The 19,755-nt window shown below is 60.9% G+C and overlaps 3 protein-coding genes across 10 annotated transcripts in view; 2 read left to right on the top strand and 1 right to left on the bottom strand.

Moving 5' to 3' along the window:
- The window catches only part of SPEG (striated muscle enriched protein kinase), a 38,689-nt gene extending 30,525 nt beyond the window's left edge, over window positions 1-8,164 (top strand). For 6 of the 7 annotated variants that reach the window (XM_015635165.3, XM_015635164.3, XM_015635168.2 and 3 more), the window contains 14 exons: window positions 103-145; window positions 240-308; window positions 438-2,628; window positions 2,753-2,905; window positions 3,062-3,178; window positions 3,259-3,426; window positions 3,681-3,803; window positions 4,013-4,177; window positions 4,360-5,032; window positions 5,117-5,356; window positions 5,428-5,651; window positions 6,100-6,175; window positions 6,437-6,586; window positions 6,828-8,164. In XM_015635165.3, the coding sequence (XP_015490651.1) occupies window positions 103-145; window positions 240-308; window positions 438-2,628; window positions 2,753-2,905; window positions 3,062-3,178; window positions 3,259-3,426; window positions 3,681-3,803; window positions 4,013-4,177; window positions 4,360-5,032; window positions 5,117-5,356; window positions 5,428-5,651; window positions 6,100-6,175; window positions 6,437-6,586; window positions 6,828-7,035 (4,600 nt within the window). In that variant the 3' untranslated portion in view covers window positions 7,036-8,164. Of the gene's footprint in view, window positions 1-102; window positions 146-239; window positions 309-437; window positions 2,629-2,752; window positions 2,906-2,978; window positions 3,017-3,061; window positions 3,179-3,258; window positions 3,427-3,680; window positions 3,804-4,012; window positions 4,178-4,359; window positions 5,033-5,116; window positions 5,357-5,427; window positions 5,652-6,099; window positions 6,176-6,436; window positions 6,587-6,827 lie in introns of all 7 variants that reach the window. The other variant, XM_033515938.1, reaches the window with a different exon arrangement.
- Window positions 8,165-9,033: 869 nt separating this feature from the next.
- Window positions 9,034-13,849, top strand: GMPPA (GDP-mannose pyrophosphorylase A). 2 transcript variants are annotated; one of them, XM_015633934.2, is made up of 13 exons: window positions 9,034-9,159; window positions 9,228-9,325; window positions 9,406-9,509; window positions 9,898-10,090; window positions 10,258-10,317; window positions 10,467-10,597; window positions 10,734-10,748; window positions 11,332-11,466; window positions 11,641-11,738; window positions 11,873-11,919; window positions 12,025-12,117; window positions 12,209-12,377; window positions 12,466-13,849. In XM_015633934.2, the coding sequence occupies exons 1-13, from the start codon at window positions 9,117-9,119 to the stop codon at window positions 12,564-12,566; spliced, it is 1,287 nt and encodes a 428-aa protein (XP_015489420.1). In that variant the 5' UTR covers window positions 9,034-9,116; the 3' UTR covers window positions 12,567-13,849. The 2 variants fall into 2 exon arrangements, with proteins under 2 accessions (XP_015489420.1, XP_015489421.1); XM_015633935.2 differs by lacking the exon at window positions 10,734-10,748.
- Window positions 13,850-14,539: 690 nt separating this feature from the next.
- On the bottom strand, window positions 14,540-19,513 carry LOC107207244 (rac GTPase-activating protein 1-like). The gene is made up of 16 exons (XM_015634007.3): window positions 19,286-19,513; window positions 18,963-19,165; window positions 18,742-18,878; window positions 18,451-18,529; window positions 18,210-18,263; window positions 17,505-17,582; window positions 17,036-17,150; window positions 16,608-16,798; window positions 16,238-16,399; window positions 16,029-16,124; window positions 15,755-15,956; window positions 15,572-15,677; window positions 15,294-15,426; window positions 15,117-15,219; window positions 14,892-15,009; window positions 14,540-14,817 (listed from the first exon to the last, which is right to left on the bottom strand). The coding sequence occupies exons 1-16, from the start codon at window positions 19,368-19,370 to the stop codon at window positions 14,766-14,768; spliced, it is 1,914 nt and encodes a 637-aa protein (XP_015489493.1). The 5' UTR covers window positions 19,371-19,513; the 3' UTR covers window positions 14,540-14,765.
- Between the last annotated feature and the right edge of the window lie 242 nt (window positions 19,514-19,755).

Raw genomic sequence — 19,755 nt, 5'->3', positions numbered from 1 at the left:
TCTGCTGGGCTGCACCGTGGGCAGACAGACTCTCCTGCCCTTTTTCCCCTGGCCAAAACCCCTGAGCCTGGGCAGTTCTCACCCAATGGTGTCGGTTCACAGGAGACCCAATGCAGAACAGACCCTGGAGCATCCCTGGTTCAAGGTGAGCCTGGGCTCAGACCCAAGGCCAAGAGGCCATAGGGCTCCCTGAGCCTGCTTCAGACTCCAAGGGACACTGTTGTTCCCTCACCCCACAGACACTGGCCAAGGGGAAGGTCATCAGCACCGACCACCTCAAGCTCTTCATCTCCCGTCGGAAATGGCAGGTGAAGGCAGGAGCTGGGGAGGGAAGGAGGGGGCAGGTGGGATAGTGTCTTGAGCAGCATGGGGGGATGTATAATGGCAGGATCATGCCATGAACGTGGGCCTGATCCAGCCCTCTCTGCTGGCTGCAGCGCTCACAGATCAGCTACAAGTGCAACATGGTGCTACGGCCGATCCCAGAGCTGCTGGAGGACACGTCCAACCACCTTTCCATTGCTGTGCCCCGGCATCTCAAGGAGTCACCAGCACTGTCATCTTCCTCAGACTCAGATGACCTGGATGAGCTGCCCTTCATCCCCATGCCACACCAGGTGGAGTTCTCTGGCTCCCGCATGTCACTCAATGAGATCCCCACAGATGACGAGACCATTGGGACATCCGAGGGGCAGACGGAAGGGGATGCATCCGCCATGGAGTGGCAGAGCCAGGGCACAGGAAAGCCCGGGGTGGCCCTGGGGAAGCGACCAAGAGGTGCTGGGCCACGACGACCATGTGCAGAGGTGGAGGCGCCTGGCTCTTCTGACGAGGAAGCCCCTGAATCTCAGAAGCGGCCGGAGTATCCTCGCAAAGCCATGAGGAAGGGTTCCAGCCTGGAGTCCCCAGGGAGTGCCCGTCGGGGGGAACTGAAGAGGGGCAGCTCTGCTGACAGTGCCCTGCTGCTCCAACAGCTCTCGGGGACTGAGGAGGGGGCTGAGGCAGCCCGGGACCCCCGCCGGGCCCTGGCCAAGGCAGCCTCCATGGAGCTGCCAAGGCGGAAGGTGGTCTGGGGGGAGGATGATCATGCCCAGCGCCTGGAGCTGATGCGCCAGCGGCTGCTGCGGGGCAGCTCTGGGGACAGCAAGGTCAGTGGCCTGCGGGGTCCCCTCCTGGAAACCCTGGGTGTCAGCCCTGACAAGAAAGCCTCACGGTCAGCCCGGCTGGAGCCACCAGCAGTGCCACGGCTGGTGCGGGCAGCCTCCAGTGAAGCCACCTCACCGCGCCTCCTCTCCACTGAGTGCCGGCTGCAGAAGAGCAGCTCCTTCAGCCATGGGGACACTGAGCCTGTTGTCCGGCACCGACGCTCTGGTGCACCCCTGGAGATCCCAGTGGCCTGCCTGGAGGCCCAACGGCTCAAGGAATCTCCCTCTCTCTCTGCGCTCTCTGATGCTCGGCCCACAGTGTCAGCAGACACCCCAAGCACACCAACACCCCCTCCGGCAGAGATCACTGCTCCCCAGGCCTCCCCTGCAAAGGCTGCCTCAGGGAGAAGGCGGATCCCTGAGGAACATGGCCCACCTGGAGCAAGCAAGGCTGCCACTACCACAGGGAAGAAGCCTATGGACAAAGGACAGGAAGAAAAGACATCCACCAAGGCTGCTGGAGCCAGTGGGGAGGGGGCTGTCAGGACAGGAGCTCCTACCCCACCTAAGCCCACAACCTCAGTTCCCCAAACCCACATTAAATCTTCTTATGCCAAGATGATGCAAGCCATGGGAGCCATTCAAGGTGAGGAGCCAGCCTCTGAGGAGCCTCCACCAGCCACCAACGAGCCCCCACCAAACATCAAGGAGACCCCACCAGCCAGCCCTGCAAAGCCCCCTATGCCAGCAACAGCATCAAGGAGGGAGGTGAAGCCTACTGGCTCCTCCAGCTCTCTGGTTATCCAGGACATCGATTCAGAGGAGGTCTTTGAGGCCAAGTTCAAGCGAGGCCGTGAATCATCTCTCACCCGGGGGCTGAAGCTCCTTACTCGCTCCCGCTCCGAGGACCGGCACCTGGCCGGACCCCCAGTCTCTGACGAGGGCATCTACCGTCCTACACCAGCCGGTGTGCCCCTGGAGCTGCGCAGGGACCGGCCCACCGGGCTGGCAGCCAAGTCCAAGTCGGTACAGGACCTGCACGAGGTGGAGAAAGATGGGGGCTTCTTCCGGAGGATGTCTATACTCCTCAAGCGGACCCCGCCTGCTGAGAGGAAGAAGAGCATGGGGGAGGCCGGAGGCAGTGAGACCCCATCTGGTGGGCGCCGCTTCTCCTGGAGCATGGCTCTGGCCAGCTCCAGGGAGCGGAGGGACTCGGAGAGCCTCAAGTCAGAGCCGGGGGGTGGTGGGGAGAGCGAGTCACCGGCGGTGGCTGTGCGGAGGAAGATCAGTGCCACGATGGAGCGGGTATCGGCGCGGCTCCGCAGCGTGTCGGATGAACGGCCGGAGGGCGAGGGATCCCGGGAACTCCGCCGCACCAGCTCCGAAGGCGAGAGCTTGCGACCAGGGCCCGTCCCCGCCCCCGCGCCATCCTCTGAGTCCCTGCGCTCCGAGGCCAGCACTGGCTCCTCTGCCTCTGCCAAAGGTGAGCCATGAGGGGGGATCTCGCAGCGAACTCCTGCTGGCAACCCGTGGCCCAGTCACTGTGGGCACGGCAGGTGTGGCCTCCATGGCCTGGCCCCGTTCTCACCTGCCCTGGGTGCTCACAGGTGGGGGTGACAGTCAGAAGAGGTCCCGCTGGGAGCGCTGGGGGCTCTCACGGGGCAAGAAGGAGAAGACGGCCTCACAGCCCAGCATCCCCTCCAGCCTTCTGCGGGAGGAGGGACTCGCCGCCGGCCGGCCACACACACCCAGTGAATCGGGTAGGTGCAGCCCCAAGACGGGATGGTGGGTGTGTATCCCCACCCCAGCCTAACCCTCCACTCTGCTTTCCAGATTTCCCCCCTATTTTCCACATCAAGCTGAAGGACCAGGTGATGCATCCCCACCCCAGCCTAACCCTCCACTCTGCTTTCCAGATTTCCCCCCTATTTTCCACATCAAGCTGAAGGACCAGGTGCTGCTGGAGGGCGAGGCGCTGACCCTCTGCTGCCTTCCTGCTGGCAGCCCAACCCCACGGATCCTCTGGATGAAAGGTGGGGAGCTGCCTGCACTGCCTCGGTGGGTGGGCTCTGACAGGACACCATATCATCCCTCTCCTCTTCTCCCCCTACAGACAAGAGGTCCCTGCAGCCAGACAGTGGGCTGAATGTCGTCTCCTGCAAGGATGGACGTCAGATGCTCACCATTGCCAAGGTCTCCAGGAAGGATGCAGGGCTGTATGAGTGTGCAGCCGCCAACATCCTGGGCACAGCCATCAGCTCCTGCACGCTGGCTGTGGCACGTAAGGAGGCTGGGGGAACCTCAGGAGACAGGAAGGGCATAAGTTGGGCACATGGCTGGGGACCAGCTGGTGCAGGTCACTTTAGTGCTCCATATGTGTAAGAGACTGGGACTTTTTCAAAAGGACAGGCTGGCTTTGCATGAGGATTTCCAGCATCTCTGAACCTATGTGTTGTTACGCCTTCTCACTGCAGCAGCTCTGCTCTGCTCTGCTCCTGGCTGGACACCCAGCCCACCCTGTCTGTACTCTTGCAGGACTTCCTGGGCGGCCAGGCACCCCAGAGATCCCACAGAAGTACAAGAACACGGTGCTGGTGCTGTGGAAGCCTGCTGAGAGCAAAGCCCCCTGCACCTACACACTGGAGCGCAGACTGGATGGTATGTGGTGCTGCCTCCCATCCCCTGCAAGCCACAGCCAGGAGTATGGGCTCACAGAGGGGTGGGTGCCTAGCCAGGACAAAAGTGCCCAAAACAAAAAATGGACAAAAGTGGCTGTCCCCTGTGGCTTGGCAGAATCAAGGACAGGGGACAGCAGGCTGCCCCTGTCCCGGGTCTGCCCTTGCTTTACCTTAATTCTGCTTTGGCAGGGGAGCATGAGTGGAAGATTGTCAGCACTGGTATCACTGACTGCTACTTCAACGTGACTGAGCTGCCTCCTGGGAGCACTGCCAAGTTTCGTGTGGCTTGTGTCAACAAGGCTGGGCAGGGACCCTATAGCAACCCCTCAGTAAAGGTGCATCTTGAGGCAGCAGGTGAGCAAGCCCTGTCCTGTGGGCGTGAGGTGGCCATGGGGCCACCTGTGGCCTCTGGGGTGCTTTGGGGATCCTTGAGTCTCACAGCATCTTCCACCCAGAGCTTTGGAAAATGAGTTGCCACCTACAGTCCACTCCTAGCTTACCCCCATCTGGCTCACACCTCCCTTTGCTCCCTGCAGATGCCCGAGCTGCCCCAGCCAAGGATGTTGCTGTCCCTATTCCTGAGAAGATGGCTTCCAGCCGGTCAACCCAGACACCCGAGGAGCAGCTAGAGCCAGTGGCTGCACGGACCCCTCCCACCACACCGCCACGCAAGCACAAGGGAGTGGTACAGAAGGCAGCCGGAGCAGAACAGGAGAGTGTCCCCACAGGGGTCCTTCCATCCCCTGCACCCCAAGAAGAGGGCATGCCATCAGATCCTGAGCTTCCACCCAACATCACTGTCTACGTGCCACCTGAGCTGATGTTCACCCCCCCTCGGACTGCTGCCTCTCCTCAAACAGACTCCCCTGCTCAGGGCTCCCCGGCACCCTCCACGGACACTTCCCCCCTGCCCCAGGTTCTGTCTCCTTCCAAATCCCCCACCATTTCCCCAGTGTCAACCACGCCCAGCTCAGCCCCCACACCATCTCCCACGCCCAACACCACACCTGCACGGAAGATGCCTCCCTACATGGTAACCTCCTTCATCTCCATGCCCCCCACCTCACCCCCTGCGCTAGAGCCCACGACCACTCCCCCATCCTCCAAGGAGCCCCCAGCTGCTAGTGGGGTCCCAGGGGCAAAAGACAGTACAGCACTGAGGCAGGGTGTCCCCCAGAAGCCATATACCTTCTTGGATGAGAAAGCAAGGTGAGTAGCAGTGGGACAAAATGCTCTGCCAGGGGTATTGCTGCACCCCACACCCAGGATGCTGAATCCTGCCCCATGCCACAGAGGCCGTTTTGGGGTGATCCGGCTGTGCAAGGAGAATGCCACAGGGAAGCACTTCATGGCTAAGATTGTACCCTACGAGGCAGAGCGGAAGCAGAGTGTGCTGCAGGAGTACGAGATCCTCAAGGCGCTGCACCATGAGCGCATCATGGCCCTGCATGAGGCGTACATCACCCCCCGCTACCTGGTGCTCATCTGCGAAAACTGTGCTGGCAAGGAGATCCTCTACAGCATCGTGGACAGGTACAGTGGGCACAGGGCCACCAGGCATGGTTGCTGCTATGGGGCTACCTGCTGATGCCACTTGCCCCCAGGTTTCGCTACTCGGAGGATGATGTGGTGACCTACGTACTGCAGCTCCTGCAGGGCCTTGAGTACCTGCATGGCCGCCGCATTGTGCACCTTGACATCAAGCCAGACAACATCATCGTCTCAGGCACAAATGCCCTCAAGATCATCGATTTTGGCAGTGCCCAGACCTACAACCCACTTGTGCTGCGGCAGCTGGGGCGGCGTGCTGGCACCCTGGAGTACATGTGTGAGTGGGGCACCAGGGGTGCAGTGGCATGGGGAAGGGGACAGGGACAGAACTGGGGCATGCTTATTCCCAAAGGTATGCATGTATGCCTATGCTCTGGGGGACTTGGGAATGGGGAGGAACTCTGTCCTTGGGGAAGGTGGGAGGCCTTTAGGGTGCGGGGGGTGTCTGCAAATTTCTGTAGCATCGCTGGGGTCAGTGGGAGAGTCTGGGTGCTATGGGGCATTTGCGGTATCCTCGGGGGCTGGTTGGGATCTGTCAGGGTGCTGCAGTGTCAGGGAGGGGTGTTGGAGGGTGCAGCAGTGGAGTGCTGTGGCTGCTGTGGGTGCTTGGCTGCTATGGGTGTTGGGAATGCTGTGGGTGTTGGGGATCCTGGGGATCTGAGACTTCTGTAGGTGCTGGGGCTGGTGTCTCTGTGTATATGACAGACCTGCTCCCCTGCCCACAGCGCCAGAGGTGGTGAAGGGGGACCCGGTGGGCTCTGCAGCAGATGTCTGGGGCGTTGGCGTCCTCACCTACATCATGTAAGAGAAGGGGTCAGGGGGAATGACAACCTAGAAGTGTAGTAAGCCCCATCCAGGGCTCAGTGCCATGGAGGACACAAAGCTGATGGTGGGCTGAGGGATGCTGTAGTCTGGCAGACCCTTCCCAGCTGGACATGGGGAGATGAAGACACCCTGGGCAGCTGTGGCTTTTCAAACCATCAGGGATGGGGGAGGGAAGTGGGACAGCAAGTACCCTCCCACTGCTCACCCCCAGCCCATCCACCCCCTCCAACACCACAGGCTCAGCGGGCGGTCACCATTCTTTGAACTGGACCCCATTGAGACGGAGAACCGCATCCTGGCAGGGCGCTTTGATGCCTTCAAGCTGTACCCCAACGTCTCACAGACTGCTGCCCTCTTCATCCGCAAGGTCCTCACTGTCCACCCCTGGTGAGTACCCAGCCCAGCCAAGGAGGACACATGGCCCCAGATTGTGCATGTGACTGAGGCAGCTCCCTGCCACATGGGACCCCTCCAGATATCATCGGTGGGAGCCTGGAGTCCTTCACTGCTCTTAAAGGGGGCTGAGACTCCCTGGGTCTTGCAGGGCATGGGTGGTGGCTGGGTTTGGGGGGTGGAGCAGTGGTGGGCACCCCCAGCAGTCCCTGATGCAGAGCTGGCTCTGCCCCAGGAGCCGCCCCACGGTGAAGGACTGCTTTGCCAATGCCTGGCTCCAGGACGCCTACCTGATGAAGCTGCGCCGCCAAACCCTGACTTTCACTACCAACCGCCTCAAGGAATTCCTGGTGGATCACCAGAGGCGCCGTGGCGAGGCTGTCACAAAGCACAAGGTCTTACTCCGCTCCTACCAGGGCGGCCAGCCACCAGGGCCACAGTAACTGGTGCCTTGGCCACGGCCATGAGGGGCCGGGGAGCCAGAGGAACATTCCATGGGCCGCGGTACGGGGCGGCTGAGGAGCCGGGACACGCCAGGATGAGTCCATGGACCTCATGTGCTGCTGCCAGGGATGATGGTGGCCAGCAGCATCATTTTGGCAGTGCCGATGAAGAGGAGGTGCTGCAGCAGCCAGACCAGCAGTGGGGTCCAGCAGTGGGAGGGTGGTGGGAAGCCTTGCTGCAAGGAACAGAGAATGTGGCAGAGGGTCGGGGGAAGAATGGGATGCAGACAGAAGGGCAAGGGAAGCCCCAGGTGGGAGGAGAAGAGCTGCCAGTTTCCCAGCCAGCCCTGGCCACATGAGTCCCATCAGCCGTGTGCCTTACACTGCAGCCTGCAGCTGCCGCTGGCCACGGTGTGGCAGTCCTTGTGCTCCCCCTGGTTTGCACACCAGCACCAGAAGACTGAGGTTGCTCCAGTGGTTCCACCAGAGAGGGGCTTGCTCACAATCCCCTGCCAGCCAGCACAGCCCCAGTCCTTACAGCTGGGAGGGGAGGCTGCCAGCCTCCCACCTTCCGCTCCTCCCAGCCCTGGTCCTGGCAAGTGGGTTTGTGGCTCCAGGACCGATGCCGGTGCCTTTCCTGGGGTTGTTCGCTGCACCCTGTGCTGAGGTGGGGGACTGGCAGGCATCCCCTCTTTGCAGGGGGGCACCCAGGTGCCACGCACACCTCCTGTGTCTGCTCAGGCCAATGCTGCTCATGCTCTGCCCACCCAGCTCCAGACCTTGTCCTGTACCCCACAACCAGCCTGCCCGCCTGTCCCAGACCCCTAACACCTCCTACCTGACCCCGAGGTGCCTTGCCCTGCCCTGTGCCCCCTCCTCAGCCCTCCCCGGTGGGTGGCACGATGCTGGGTGCCCTGAGCAGGGTGACAGGAACAGCGGCTGGGCACTCACCTTCCTCATGCTGCTGTAGTGATAGGGCTTTATTTATTGACTTTGGGAAGAAGGCGTATGCTCATTCCGGTCCCCAATCCTGTCCCCCTCCTCTCTGCCGGGCTCTGGAGTTGCCAATGTCCCCATGGTTTGGAGCAAGCAACATGCCAGAGCAGCAATAAAAACCCTGAGCAGCCTCTCCAGTTTCAGTGCCTTGCTGGGAGGGGGTTGTGCAAGTGTGAAGTGCAGCCTCTGGTATCTCGGGAGAGTCCTTGCCCCAAAACCTAGGGACCCGAGTCCAGAAAGGATTCCATATGAGGCTGAGCTTCCATGCTGGAAACCTGGTGAAAACGTCAGAGAAGCTGTGAAGCACTGGGGCGAGCACAACGGGGCTGACTCACATGGCCCTCACGTCATGGAGTGAAAATATGGAGTGCCAAAGGGCCCGATGGTGCCTGGGACAGCGGGACAGCAGGGCAGGGCTTCTGCTGTGGGCACGGCAGGTGCCGGTGAGGGACCTGATGCCTGGCTATAAATATCCGCTACCCATATGAGGCCGGGCCGTGCCGGCAGGGACTGCTCCGGTTTCAGCCCGCGGCCCCCCCAGCCCTCGGTGCTGTGCCCGCCGCTGTGGGCAGGGAGGGGCACACGCGTTCAGCCTGGTGCCTGCGGGCAGTCACACGCTTCCCGACACACACACACACGTGGTTACAGACCTGTGCCTGCCGCACCCCCGTGTGTCCAAGGGCGTGTCAGAGCCCATGCTGTCCCCGCACGGCGCACCGGAGCGCTGGGGCACACACACAGCCACAGCAACTCCCCTGCGCAGTCACACACGGCCACAGCCGCTTTCCGCACACCCGAATGGACAATCGCACCTCCACACTGACCACCTCACCCCCGCCCTGGCCACCTCACCCCCGCCCTGGCCACCTCACCCCCGCCCTGGCCACCTCACCCCGCAGGCCGCTGAGGCCTCACGGCTCCCGCGGGCGCCCCCTGGCGGCGGGCGGGCGCGGGCGGCAGCGGGCCCCGCGCGGCGCTGACGTGTCCCAGCCACGTGCGCGGAAGTGGCGGCGGGGCCGGGCCGGGCCGGGCCGGGCTGCGGGGCTCGGGTGCGGAACCGACGGAGCGGACCGAGCTGAGCCGCGATGCCGCTCAAGGCCGTCATCCTCATCGGGGGCCCGCAGAAGGGTAAGTGCGCCGGGCCCGCTGGGTGTCCTGCCGGCGCAGGACCCCGCCGACCCCGCTCTGCTCCACAGGGACCCGGTTCCGGCCGCTGTCCTTCGAGGTGCCTAAGCCGCTCTTCCCCGTGGCCGGCGTGCCCATGGTGCAGCACCACATCGAGGCCTGCGCCAAGGTACGGGAGGCCGGGGCCGTGGAGACAAGGGAGAAGTGCCATTCTATTCCTTTCTGATCCCTTCCTCCGCCCCTCCCCAGGTGCCGGGCATGAAGGAGATCCTGCTGATGGGTTTCTACCAGCCCAACGAGGCCCTCAGCCGCTTTCTGGTATCGGCGCAGCAGGAGTTCAAGGTTCCCATCAGGTGGGCAGGAGCTCTCTCACCCCTGGGGCACACAGAGTGGCACAGCCTGGCTCAGCTCCTCACCTGCCTGCCCCAGGCTGGCAGCCCCCCGTCAGCGCTCTGACACTGGGCAGGTGGGCTCTGTCCCACCGTAGAAGGGCACAGCCTAGTTCCCCCATTAGTCCCACCACCTTTCCTTTGCCTTGGCCCCTGCCCTGGATGGTTCTTGCTCCAGAGATGCCTGTCTAGAACAGCTCTAAGCTATCACAGCCTCCTGTGCAATGCCTGCATGAAACCCATAACTGAAAGGCAGGATTCTGTCTCCCCAGTTCTTCCCAGCCCTGTTGCCAGTTGGTGCTACTAGACACCTGTTTTCCTAAGTCCTCTCTTTTTCCTGCTTGTCTTCTAGGTATCTTCAGGAGTATGCAGCCCTGGGCACGGGTGGTGGCATCTATCACTTCCGAGACCAGATCCTGTCAGGTGGTGCTGAGGCCTTCTTTGTCCTCAACGCAGATGTGTGCTCAGAGTTTCCCTTACAGGAGATGCTGGAGTTTCGGCAGCAGCATGGGGACGTGCACAGCTTTGTCATTCTGGGTACCACAGTGAGTGGCAGTGCTGGGGAGCAGAAGAGCTGCAGTGCTCTGCCGTGGGCTTAGAAGCCAGCAGCTCCTGTGGTGGGTGGGTCCCAGACTGTGAGGTCTGTGTTTCATCTGCTCTGCCTCCTTGCTCCTACTGCTCCCCCACTGCTAACACTGTCCTTGTTTCTTAGGCCAACAGGACACAAGCACTGAATTATGGCTGTATCGTGGCAAATGCGGACACACAGGAGGTACTGGAGGGCCTTGGGGAGTCGAGCACAGTGTAGGCAGCAAATGCTATGTTTCCTGTGTGGGTCTGTGGTCCCAGTGTGCCACAGAGGATGCAGTCCTGGGTGGAGGGGCTGCATCCTGGGATTCATGCCGTTTCCCTCACCTCCAGGTTCAGCACTATGTGGAGAAGCCCAGCACGTTTGTCAGTGAGATCATTAACTGTGGCATCTACCTCTTCACACCTGCCATCTTCCAGCACATTGGTGAGGTCTTCCAGAGGAACCAACAGGAATTAGCACTGTGAGTGCCTCACTCTGCTCTGTGTCCCTCCCACCCCCCTGCTTCCTGGGGCTGCAGCAGCACGCTCATCCTCCATTCTTTCTCTATCTTTTCTTCTCCTCTGCCATCACTCACTTGTTTCCTGGTCCTGCACCAGCTGTCCTTACCTTGGGTAAGTCTCCCTCTGTGTCTGCACTCGCTGCTCTCTGGGCTGGATTGATCCTAGTAATAATGCATGCTTTCCCTCCCTTCTCCAGGCTGCTGTTTCCTCTGCTCTGCTCCTGGTCAGCTTGAGACTTTTCCTCTCCCTTCCTCTGTTCCCACCCCATTCTCATTCAGCTCTGGACAAGAGGCTGAGCAAACCTTTCAGCTGGGAATGCTCTCCTCCCCTCTCCAGCTCTTTGCACCAGCCAGCCTGTCACCTCACATCTCTGCCACCACCCAAGCTAAAATCCAGCTGTGCAGGCTCTGGACTGGGGACAGGATCATACACCCACCTGGACTAGGTGGGGCTCTTGCACCATCAGTTTCTGTCTCAGAGCTTATTTTGGCTGTTTCTCTGCTGCTCTGGGGCTCAGTGGGGCTGTCCCAACCTAGCCTGACAGCTGGCGCTGTCCCCACTTTTGGGGAGAAGTGCATGGCTAGGTAGGAATCTGGAATTGTCAGAGTCCCTGAATCTGGGGAGGGTAGGTCTGCTGGCATCCTCAGCTGAGGCCATGACTGGGGTGGGTGTCTAACAGGTCTCTTGCTTGCAGAGAGGAAAGCTCCAATGGCTGGCAGCGTGCAGAAGTGATACGGCTAGAGCAGGATGTTTTCACAGCCCTGGCTGGGAGTGGCAAACTCTATGTCTACAAAACTGATGGCTTCTGGAGCCAGATCAAGTCAGCTGGGTGAGTGCTGGAGCTAGAGTTGGTGTAGCAGGAGAATCAAGTGATCTGTGTCATGGCTGGGAGTGGAGGGTGCTCAGGCAGAGCCTTGGGGGTGGGTGGGCACTGCTGATTTTGGATCCTCCTCTGCCCTGGTAGTACCAGAGTGACAATAACAATCTGCTTTTCCTCCTCCAGCTCTGCTATCTATGCCAGCCGCCTTTACCTGAACCAGTACAGCAAAAGCCACCCAGAGAGACTGGCCCAGAACAAACCTGGAGGCCCTGTCATCCGAGGTACCATTCTGACACCCTAATGCTTTTGGGGCTGCCTAGGGAGGCAGTGGGACCCACAAGTGGGACCTCCCCTTATCTTAGAGGCAAATGCTCGTGTGAGTTGCCTCCCCTGAATCCACTGCCTTCTGTTGCAGGAAACGTGTACATCCACCCGACAGCCTCCATCGACAGCACTGCAGTGGTGAGTGCAGGCTGGGGGGGCCCTGAGGCAGGGATGTGCTCAGGGGTGCCAAGGGCATCAGGGCATCACTGTCCTTGTCCTCATCATCTCCCTCTGTCCTCACAGCTGGGCCCCAATGTCTCCATTGGGGAGGGTGTGACAGTGGGAGCTGGTGTACGTGTGCGAGAGTCCATTGTCCTGCACGGCGCCTCACTCCATGTAAGTGGGATTTGCCTGAGGGAGTAGGTGTCAACCCCCACCCCTTGCAGGGAGGCAGCAGCACCCTGCATTCCCACCTCCTTCACCCCAGGACCACACCTGTGTCCTCAATACCATTGTGGGCTGGGACAGCACGATTGGGCGCTGGGCCCGGGTGGAAGGAACACCCAGCGACCCCAACCCCAACGATCCCTATGCCAAGATCGACAGTGAGACCCTTTTCCGGGATGGGCGCCTCACACCATCCATCACAATCCTGGGTATGTCACTGCTGTATGGAATCACCCTGGCCCTGCTCACTGAAGCAACTTCTCCCCTCCAGCTAAGTCCTCTGCATTCTCCCATCAGGCTGCAGTGTCACCATTCCTGCTGAGGTCGTTATTCTCAACTCCATTGTCCTTCCTCACAAGGAGCTGAGTCGAAGCTACAAAAACCAGATTATCCTGTGAGTCACGGGCAGCACCAGCCACCTGCTCCCTGCTGTGCCTCACAACAAGAGCCTGCACTGAGACTTCACATCCTGGGAGGCCCTCAGCACCCCCAGAGGGTGGGTGCAGGCCAAGAGCCCGGCCAAGAGCCCTGCCAAGTGCCTGACTACTGCTCCAGACAGACATTAAAGCTGATTAGCATCAGCCTTGCATGCTGCTTCTCTTGCAGCCCAGGGACCAGCCCTGAGCCAGGGTGAAGGCTTTGGGGACAGTACTTGGCCCTGGTAACAGCCTTTGTGCATATGCAGGGAACACTTGCTGCCTGCAGTGTCTTGGGTCCAACTTCGAGTGTTTCTCCACCAAAGGGCACTACCAGCACCAACTTGCTACTCCTCACCAGGCTCTCCCTGCACCATTTGCTGTCTGCAACTCCCTGGAAGGTCTTGGCCCACCTCCAAGACCTGGGAGCTTTGAATGTGCCTGTCATGTGTAGGCAGCTTACCCCACAGAAGCAGATTGAGGCTCTTTATTTCAGCATGATTGCAACAGCCTGAGCTGGGCTCTTGCCTACTGCTGGGAAAACAGCAGTGCTAGGCTGTCCTAAGGGCACTGGCACACACATGTGGGCTGGGTTGGACTAGCAGCCTGCTGGTCCTGGAGGGAGCTGCAAGAACAGCCCTTGCTCCAGTACCACTTGTCCCCTGGGCTCAGTGCAAGCCAGGAGAGCTGCCAGCCCTACCAAGCCTGCTCCTGTCAGGTTGAGACCTGTGCCTGCTGCCTAGGCAGGGCTCAGAGTGAGGGCAGCAAGCCCCTGCTACCCTGGTGGGCCAACAGCCTCCTTTACACCAGCATGGCTGGGGCTTGGGGGGGTGGTCTCACTGCATATTTCCCTCTGTCACCAGCCACATCCACTGGGCACCAGAGCAATCAACTTATGTGTGTGCAAGTGTCGGAGACTCAGCACCTCACTTTGCCCCAAAAACCTGACTATGGAAGGCAGTTTCCTCCTTAGCCTGTCATAGATTGTCTACAGTAACCAATGCTGCCCTTTATCCTTTTACTTCCCTGGTTTGAACTCTGTGCTAAAGCCCTGCACTTCACCAAGGGCCCCATCATGCCTCTCATTTTCAGCAAGGCGCTATATTAGGTATTCTCCATCCATCCAGTACCATCCCAGTTCGATGGATTTGGAGTAAATCCTTGCTCCCAGCCCTGTGCCTTCCTGTGCCAGTTCTGTGGTCCTGGGCAGGGATTAGCTGTTCCCTGGCTTTAAGCACATTAAACTCCGTCAGTTTTGCCTCTGCCTTGGATGTGTTAATTTCCTTGCCCTCTGGTGTACACTCCTGCACTGAGGAAAACTGAGCCAAAGTCCTCACTTACAGGACTGCACATGCATTTTCTCTCATGTGTCCCATCTGGTCTGGGTTTTAGTAGGGACAAAGGTTTGTTGGCTGCTTGATGTGGCACAGGGGCAGTTCTTATCCCTGTTGTGTAATGTTTCTTTTCCCTAAACTCCCTCTGTGCTGGTTGCCCCTTCTGCAGAGTTATCTGGCGGACAAGCCCTTCCTGGGACATTGCTCCATTACAGCATGATCCTGCTTCCCCCTCTTGGAGGGAAAGAGGGAAAACATCTCAGCCCTGCTTGGGCTTTGTGCACCTCTAGCACTGCCCAGGCTGGAGGGGAGGAAGGAGTTAAAGAGGCCTCCACTGAGGTGCCAGGAAGTCTGGAAACACTTTAAGGTTGTCCTGCCCTGAGCAGCAACAGCTCCAATTACTTGAGGCCAACATCTGGGCTCAGAGAGGGGCCCTCCCACATCCCGGGCTGCAGAACAGAAGAATAGGGTTTCAGTTTGGGTGGGACGGGGCTCTGCCTGCCCTCCCAAAGCTGAGGTTCTGCAGAGCATTGCTCAGCCCTTGTCTGCTGCCCAGCCAGGCTCCAGTGAGCCCCAACCCCTGGCAGCAGCAGGGCAGGACAGACAGCAGCCGCAGCCAGGTGCGTTTTGCTGCAAACATTTAATACAAACCTGATTCAAAGTACAGCACTAGGGTAGTGTCCCTGCCACCATAGCTGGACAGAGCCTGCTCTGCTCTCCAATCCCCACGGAAGCAGAGCAGAGCTTGGAGCTCGGCACTGTCACCCCACAGCCAGCTGCCTGGTCCCGCAGTCTTTGCTCCTCCTCCAGTGCCAGCTCTATGTCCCGAGGGAGCCACTGCTGCAGGCTACACAGGAGAAGGGAAGAACCGGCCCACCTTCCTCGGGGCCGGCCCCTGCCTGCGTGGGGAGAGATGAGTCAGGGGTACAAAGCGAGCTCCCCTGGGCTCCCACCCACGCCCCACAGCACTCACGGGGGCCGGGTGGCGGTGCCCACGCAGCTCCGCAGGGTGCTGGGGAGGCAGCAGGTACCAGCTGGGCTCAGCTGGCCTGGCTTGGGCTCCGGAGAGGCAATGGGCTGGAAGAACGGTTCTGTAGGGCAGATTGGGGACAGCTATCTCAACCCAGCCGTGGGCAACCGTGACCCTTCAAAAGAGCTGAAGGCCAGGGTGGGTGGGGGCTGGGGCTCCTGTGCTCACCACATTCATGGCTCGGGGTTGGCACTGGCACCAGGTTCTCCTGCTCTGTCTCCACAAAGCCTCTCCAGAAGCTGGGTGGCAGCGAAAGGAGACGTGCCACCACCTGGGCAGAGAGAGGTGTAGGATGGGGATACTGGCAGTGCCCAGGGTACACCCCACGCCTCAGGGACCCCTTACCTTGGACTGCCGAGGAGTGTCCTCCATGATGACAAGCGGTGTGGGGTTGGCTGAGCTGTGTCCCACCAGCGTAGGGCCAAACACACGGGACAGGTTGAGCACATCCATCTTACAGTCAGGGCTGTGTGACACCCTGCAAGGGAGGACAGAGGGCATGAGCATGCTGCCCAGCCCAGGGGCTCCTCATCCACAGCTTCCCCATTCTAGGGCACAAAGCCTGGGTAAGGGGCAGAGAACCAGGAGATGGGGACAGACCTGTGCCAGGATGAGCCACTCACTTGAGCAGGTGCAGCATGAGAAAGGCCAGGGTATCCCTGTTGGCTGGGGGCAGCTTGCTCACCACATGGCGTAGGGCTGTGTCACTGGCAGCATCATCAGGGATGTCTGTGGCAGTGCCAAGGAGCCACATTAGGGGAGAAGCAGCCCCTTTCCCCTCCCTCACCTTAGCACCCCCTGCTCACCAGCAGCCCTCAGGAAGGCAGGGTGGAGGCTGAAGGTGACCAGTGGTTCCTTGAGCCCCCGCAGAAAGTCCTTGAGCACCCCGCACACCACATGGATGTCAGCCACGCTGCTGAGGGCAGGCAGAGCACCCCCAGCCCGCAGCAGCTTCCGCTTCCACTCCCGCACCAGCTGCTCTGAGCCTGGCACCCGGTACAGCCCTGTCTGGGGCACAGGGAAAGGGGCTCAGCCCTGTGAGAACCACAGCATTGCCACCTTCACCATCCTGGCCCCTACCTCTGTCAAGCCTCGTGTCTCCACCTCGGTCACACACTGCACCACCAGCGTGGGCACCAGGGGTGGCGTGGAGGGAGCGAAGTCAGCCAGCACACCCTGGGGAGAACAATGCCAACCTGTGCTGAGCCCACCGCCCAGCCCTGCAGCCAGGGTGGGCAGGGGCCCAGCATCCCTGAAGCCTCACTGGGACACTGCTGTGCCCCCCTCACCTCACGGGGCCAGGCGTGGTGGTGAGGCCTGGGTGCGCAGAGGCTGGGACACTGCTCCCGACACTTGGTGTGTAGCAGCAGCTGGCACTGGCAGCACTTGATGGCAGTCTTCCCAAAGCGGATGCGGGAACCACAGACGTGACATGGCTCAGGGCGAATCACCTGGAGAGGGGGAGCCGGATTCAGGGGTCCCCCTTCTTGCAGATACCCAGTACCGCTCAATCTTCTCCCAGCCAGGTCCCACCATCTCCATGCGTTCCCCTTGCAGGCAGAGCTAAGGGACTGGGGAATGAAGGACAGCCTTGCCCCCAACCCCATAACTCTCTCCCCTGCCCACCTCCCCAAAGAAGAGAGATGCTGGGTCACGCACCGTTTTGGAGGTGAACTTGTGCTGGACTGGTGGGAGATTCTGTGGAGGTGAGGGGAAGTGGGCTGGTGCTGGCTGTCCCACTGAGCTGCCCTCAGTGTGGCTCTCCTGCCCCACAGCATGGCAGCCCAGATCTTCACTGGTGCCGCACACTGTGGTCAGCTCTGCAGAGGGAGGAGGCAGCGGAGGAAGACCTGAAAGGCAAGCCACTCAATCTATCAGGTAGGATGTGGGGAGGCTTCTCACCTCCCACTCACCTCCCAGGGAGTGTCTGCATGAAACAGTGGCATTTGGCATGTCCAGAGGGCCCCAGTACCTCCATGGTGAGGACAAGTAACCCCCAACAGATCCTCTCCCACCTCTGTGACACCAGCACCTTCAGGATGGTCCCATACCACCCATCAACCCCTTTTCTCAGCCCTTTCTGTGACCTGCACACGTGGAGACACGGTGTCCCTGGCGAGAGTGGCGTCGAGGCACAGCAGGCAGGAGGCTGTCTGCAGGGCCTGGGACCTCAGCAGGAGGAGACACAGAGAGGACACTCACCTGTCAAAGTGGGACACCAATAAAATATGTGACTGCAGTTCCACAGTTCTCCAATACCTCCCACATGATCTCTGTTCCACCTAATCTCCATCCCTGTGGTCCTGCACAACCAGGGATGCTCCCACCTTGGGTACAGAGGGGATGCAGGCTTCCGGGCAGTGGTCTAGCACAGCCAGGGATGCTGTCCCCACTGGGACAAGGTGATACAGCCTGAAGGACACAGGCACCCAGAGGAGACAGCTGAGCACTGTCCCCACAGCATCCACAGGACTGAGGGCTGCAGCATTGCCTTCTGGCACTGGGAAAGCCCATGCACCCCGTCCCTGCCCAGGGCACACTGGGGTCTCTACTCACAACGTTATGGGATCCCACAGAAGAACGGTGCCGCTTTGCCATCACCACAGGGCCAACCTGAGGTGCCAGGGACACACGCTGGAAACAGAAGATAGCATGAAGAGCCGGCAGAGACCCCCCCTCCCCGACTTTTCCCCACACCCCAGAGCACCCAAGACAAGTGGCCTCAACCCAACAAAAAGTCCCTATCTCGCCCTACTTCCTCAGCACTCCCTGCCCCACACCAGGGATCATGGGGACCCAGGCTTCTCCACCGGGTCAAAGCCAGCCCTGGGGCTGGGGGAAGCCAGGTCAGGCCTGCAATGCAGAGGTGCAAGCAGAGTGGGGTGCAGGATGCCCGCACATGGCAATGAATTATTGAGGAGCCCAGCTGGGCCACGGTGGAGCGTAATGGAGTTTCTATTGATCGTGGGAGCTTTGCCGAGAGACGATGCTCCCAGCCCAGCATCAATAAATTAAATTCCCTGCCAGACTCCTTGAAGCCTCCTGTGCTGGGGTGGAGAAGTATATGGGTGTCCTCACCTTGCATGGCACAGGGCTAGCACCCCAGCCTGGGATGCACACCGAGACCTGGGTGGCCAGAGGGACCCAAAGGGCACATTGAAGGAGTGTGATCAGAGTTGAGGGATCCTCACCCACAGAGGGGCACAGACACCACCTCAACACCAGCCCCCAAAACTGCCACATCCCAGCATTTCCTCATACCTGCCTGTCTGGAACTTTGCGCTTCAGGGTCCGCACCACCGTCATGTCAACATCCTGAAAAGCAGCAGGGAGTCTGGGGCTGCATCAGGCCAGGGGCATCCCCAACATTCATCTCCAGCTCTGATAACAGCCCACCCCTAACCACGGATATACAAAGGGGCTGTGGCACTGCAGAAGTGGGGAAAAACTACCCCCTCACTACTGAGGTGGATCCTGAGACTCACAGCTGAACACTTCTTACCACATCATCCTCAGTGCGGTCATAGCTGATATCCGAGTGGGACAGGAGGGACTGGCACGACTCATCCACTGCAGATGACCTGCAGAGTGAGCTCAGCTGGAGCAATTCCCCCTTCAGCCAGCACCTACTTGTGTAGCTACTCCTGGGAGCCCACAGCTGATGCCTCTGCAGAGCCCAAGCACCTCCTTGCACAGCCAGCACCTCAAACCCAGCAGTGATGAGGAGGAGAGGGGCACAGCCGACCCCAGGGCTGCCCGAGGGGCTGTGGTGAGGACCGCCACCCCTGCTCACCTCCTGACGGGTGCCAAGGCTGCCCCAAGGCGCCGGCCAGCCAGGGCGCTGAGAACAGAGCACTGCTCCCTGCTCAGTGCCTCGTTGCCCCATGGCTCTTGCATCAGCAACTCAAGCACCAGCTGAAGTTTGCGCTCCTGCGAGTGAAACAGGGTGGTGGTGGGCAGGCTGAGAGCCTCGCAGCCGGCCCCACAGGGTACCCGTGCGGCCAGCCCCCTGACCTGCTTCTCCAGCTCAGCCTCTGCCCGGTGCCGCTTCTTCATCTCCACCTCCACCTGGTTTCGGGCGTGCTTGAGCTTCACTTCCAGCGCTGCCCGCTCGGCCTCCACACGGGCCAGCTGCTCGCGGGCACGACGCCCGTCCTGCTCCAGGCGGCAGCATCTCTGGCGCGTCGCCTCAAAGCAGCGAGCGATCCGGATGTAATCTGGGGACAGCGGGGGGTGGGCAGCCGGGACGGGGGGCAGCCCCCAGCTCCCCCGGACCACGCCGGCGGCAGACACGAGAGTGCCGGTGTGCCCCGGGCCGAAGGGTTACACACACCCACCTTCCTCCACGCTGCCGCTGAGCTCCAGGAGCTGCAGCCCCTGCTCCAGCCGGGCCAGGAGCCGCCCGCAGCGCTGCCGCAGCATCCCGCCGCCCGGGACGGGCCGGGGCCGGGCCCCCGCAGCCAGGCACCCCCTTTCCACTTATCCACCCTCAGCTCCTGCCCCACGCTTTCCTCCGATCGCCGGGATGCTCCGTGGAGCCTCGGGACGGCGCAGGCTCGAGGGTGAGGGGCCCTCCCGGCCGGCCTATGTGGGCCGGGGGCCGGGGTGGAGCCCGTCCCGGCCCCGCCTCCGCCTCCCGCCGCCACCGGGGTCCGACCCGCCGCCCCGGCGGCTGCCGGCGCTGTGCAGCATTCCCGGGATCTTAGGGCGTGGGATGTCCCGGGGTGCGGGTGGCAGCGCTGGCTGCAGGGTTGCGGAGCAGGGTGAGAGCTGCCTTTGGGGGCGGGGGATGCCCAGGCACTGGGTG

The sequence above is a fragment of the Parus major genome, chromosome 7 (assembly GCF_001522545.3).
Source record: "Parus major isolate Abel chromosome 7, Parus_major1.1, whole genome shotgun sequence".
Classification (NCBI taxonomy): Eukaryota; Metazoa; Chordata; class Aves; order Passeriformes; family Paridae; genus Parus; species Parus major.
Note: the sequence above shows the minus strand (reverse complement) of the source record. Positions and strands in the feature narration are given on the sequence as shown.

What these genes read in the sequence shown, in the direction of transcription:
- GMPPA (XM_015633934.2), top strand. Translation starts at nt 9,117, where the DNA reads ATGCCGCTCAAGGCCGTCATCCTCATCGGGGGCCCGCAGAAGG. An exon ending in ACATCGAGGCCTGCGCCAAG is followed by an intron (nt 9,326 to 9,405) that starts GTACGGGAGGCC and finishes GCCCCTCCCCAG; the next exon opens with GTGCCGGGCATGAAGGAGAT. An exon ending in ACCATCCATCACAATCCTGG is followed by an intron (nt 12,378 to 12,465) that starts GTATGTCACTGC and finishes TTCTCCCATCAG; the next exon opens with GCTGCAGTGTCACCATTCCT.
- LOC107207244 (XM_015634007.3), bottom strand. Translation starts at nt 19,370, where the DNA reads ATGCTGCGGCAGCGCTGCGGGCGGCTCCTGGCCCGGCTGGAGCAGGGG. An exon ending in CAGCGGCAGCGTGGAGGAAG is followed by an intron (nt 19,166 to 19,285) that starts GTGGGTGTGTGT and finishes CGCTGTCCCCAG; the next exon opens with ATTACATCCGGATCGCTCGC. An exon ending in GCAAAGTTCCAGACAGGCAG is followed by an intron (nt 17,583 to 18,209) that starts GTATGAGGAAAT and finishes TTCTGTTTCCAG; the next exon opens with CGTGTGTCCCTGGCACCTCA.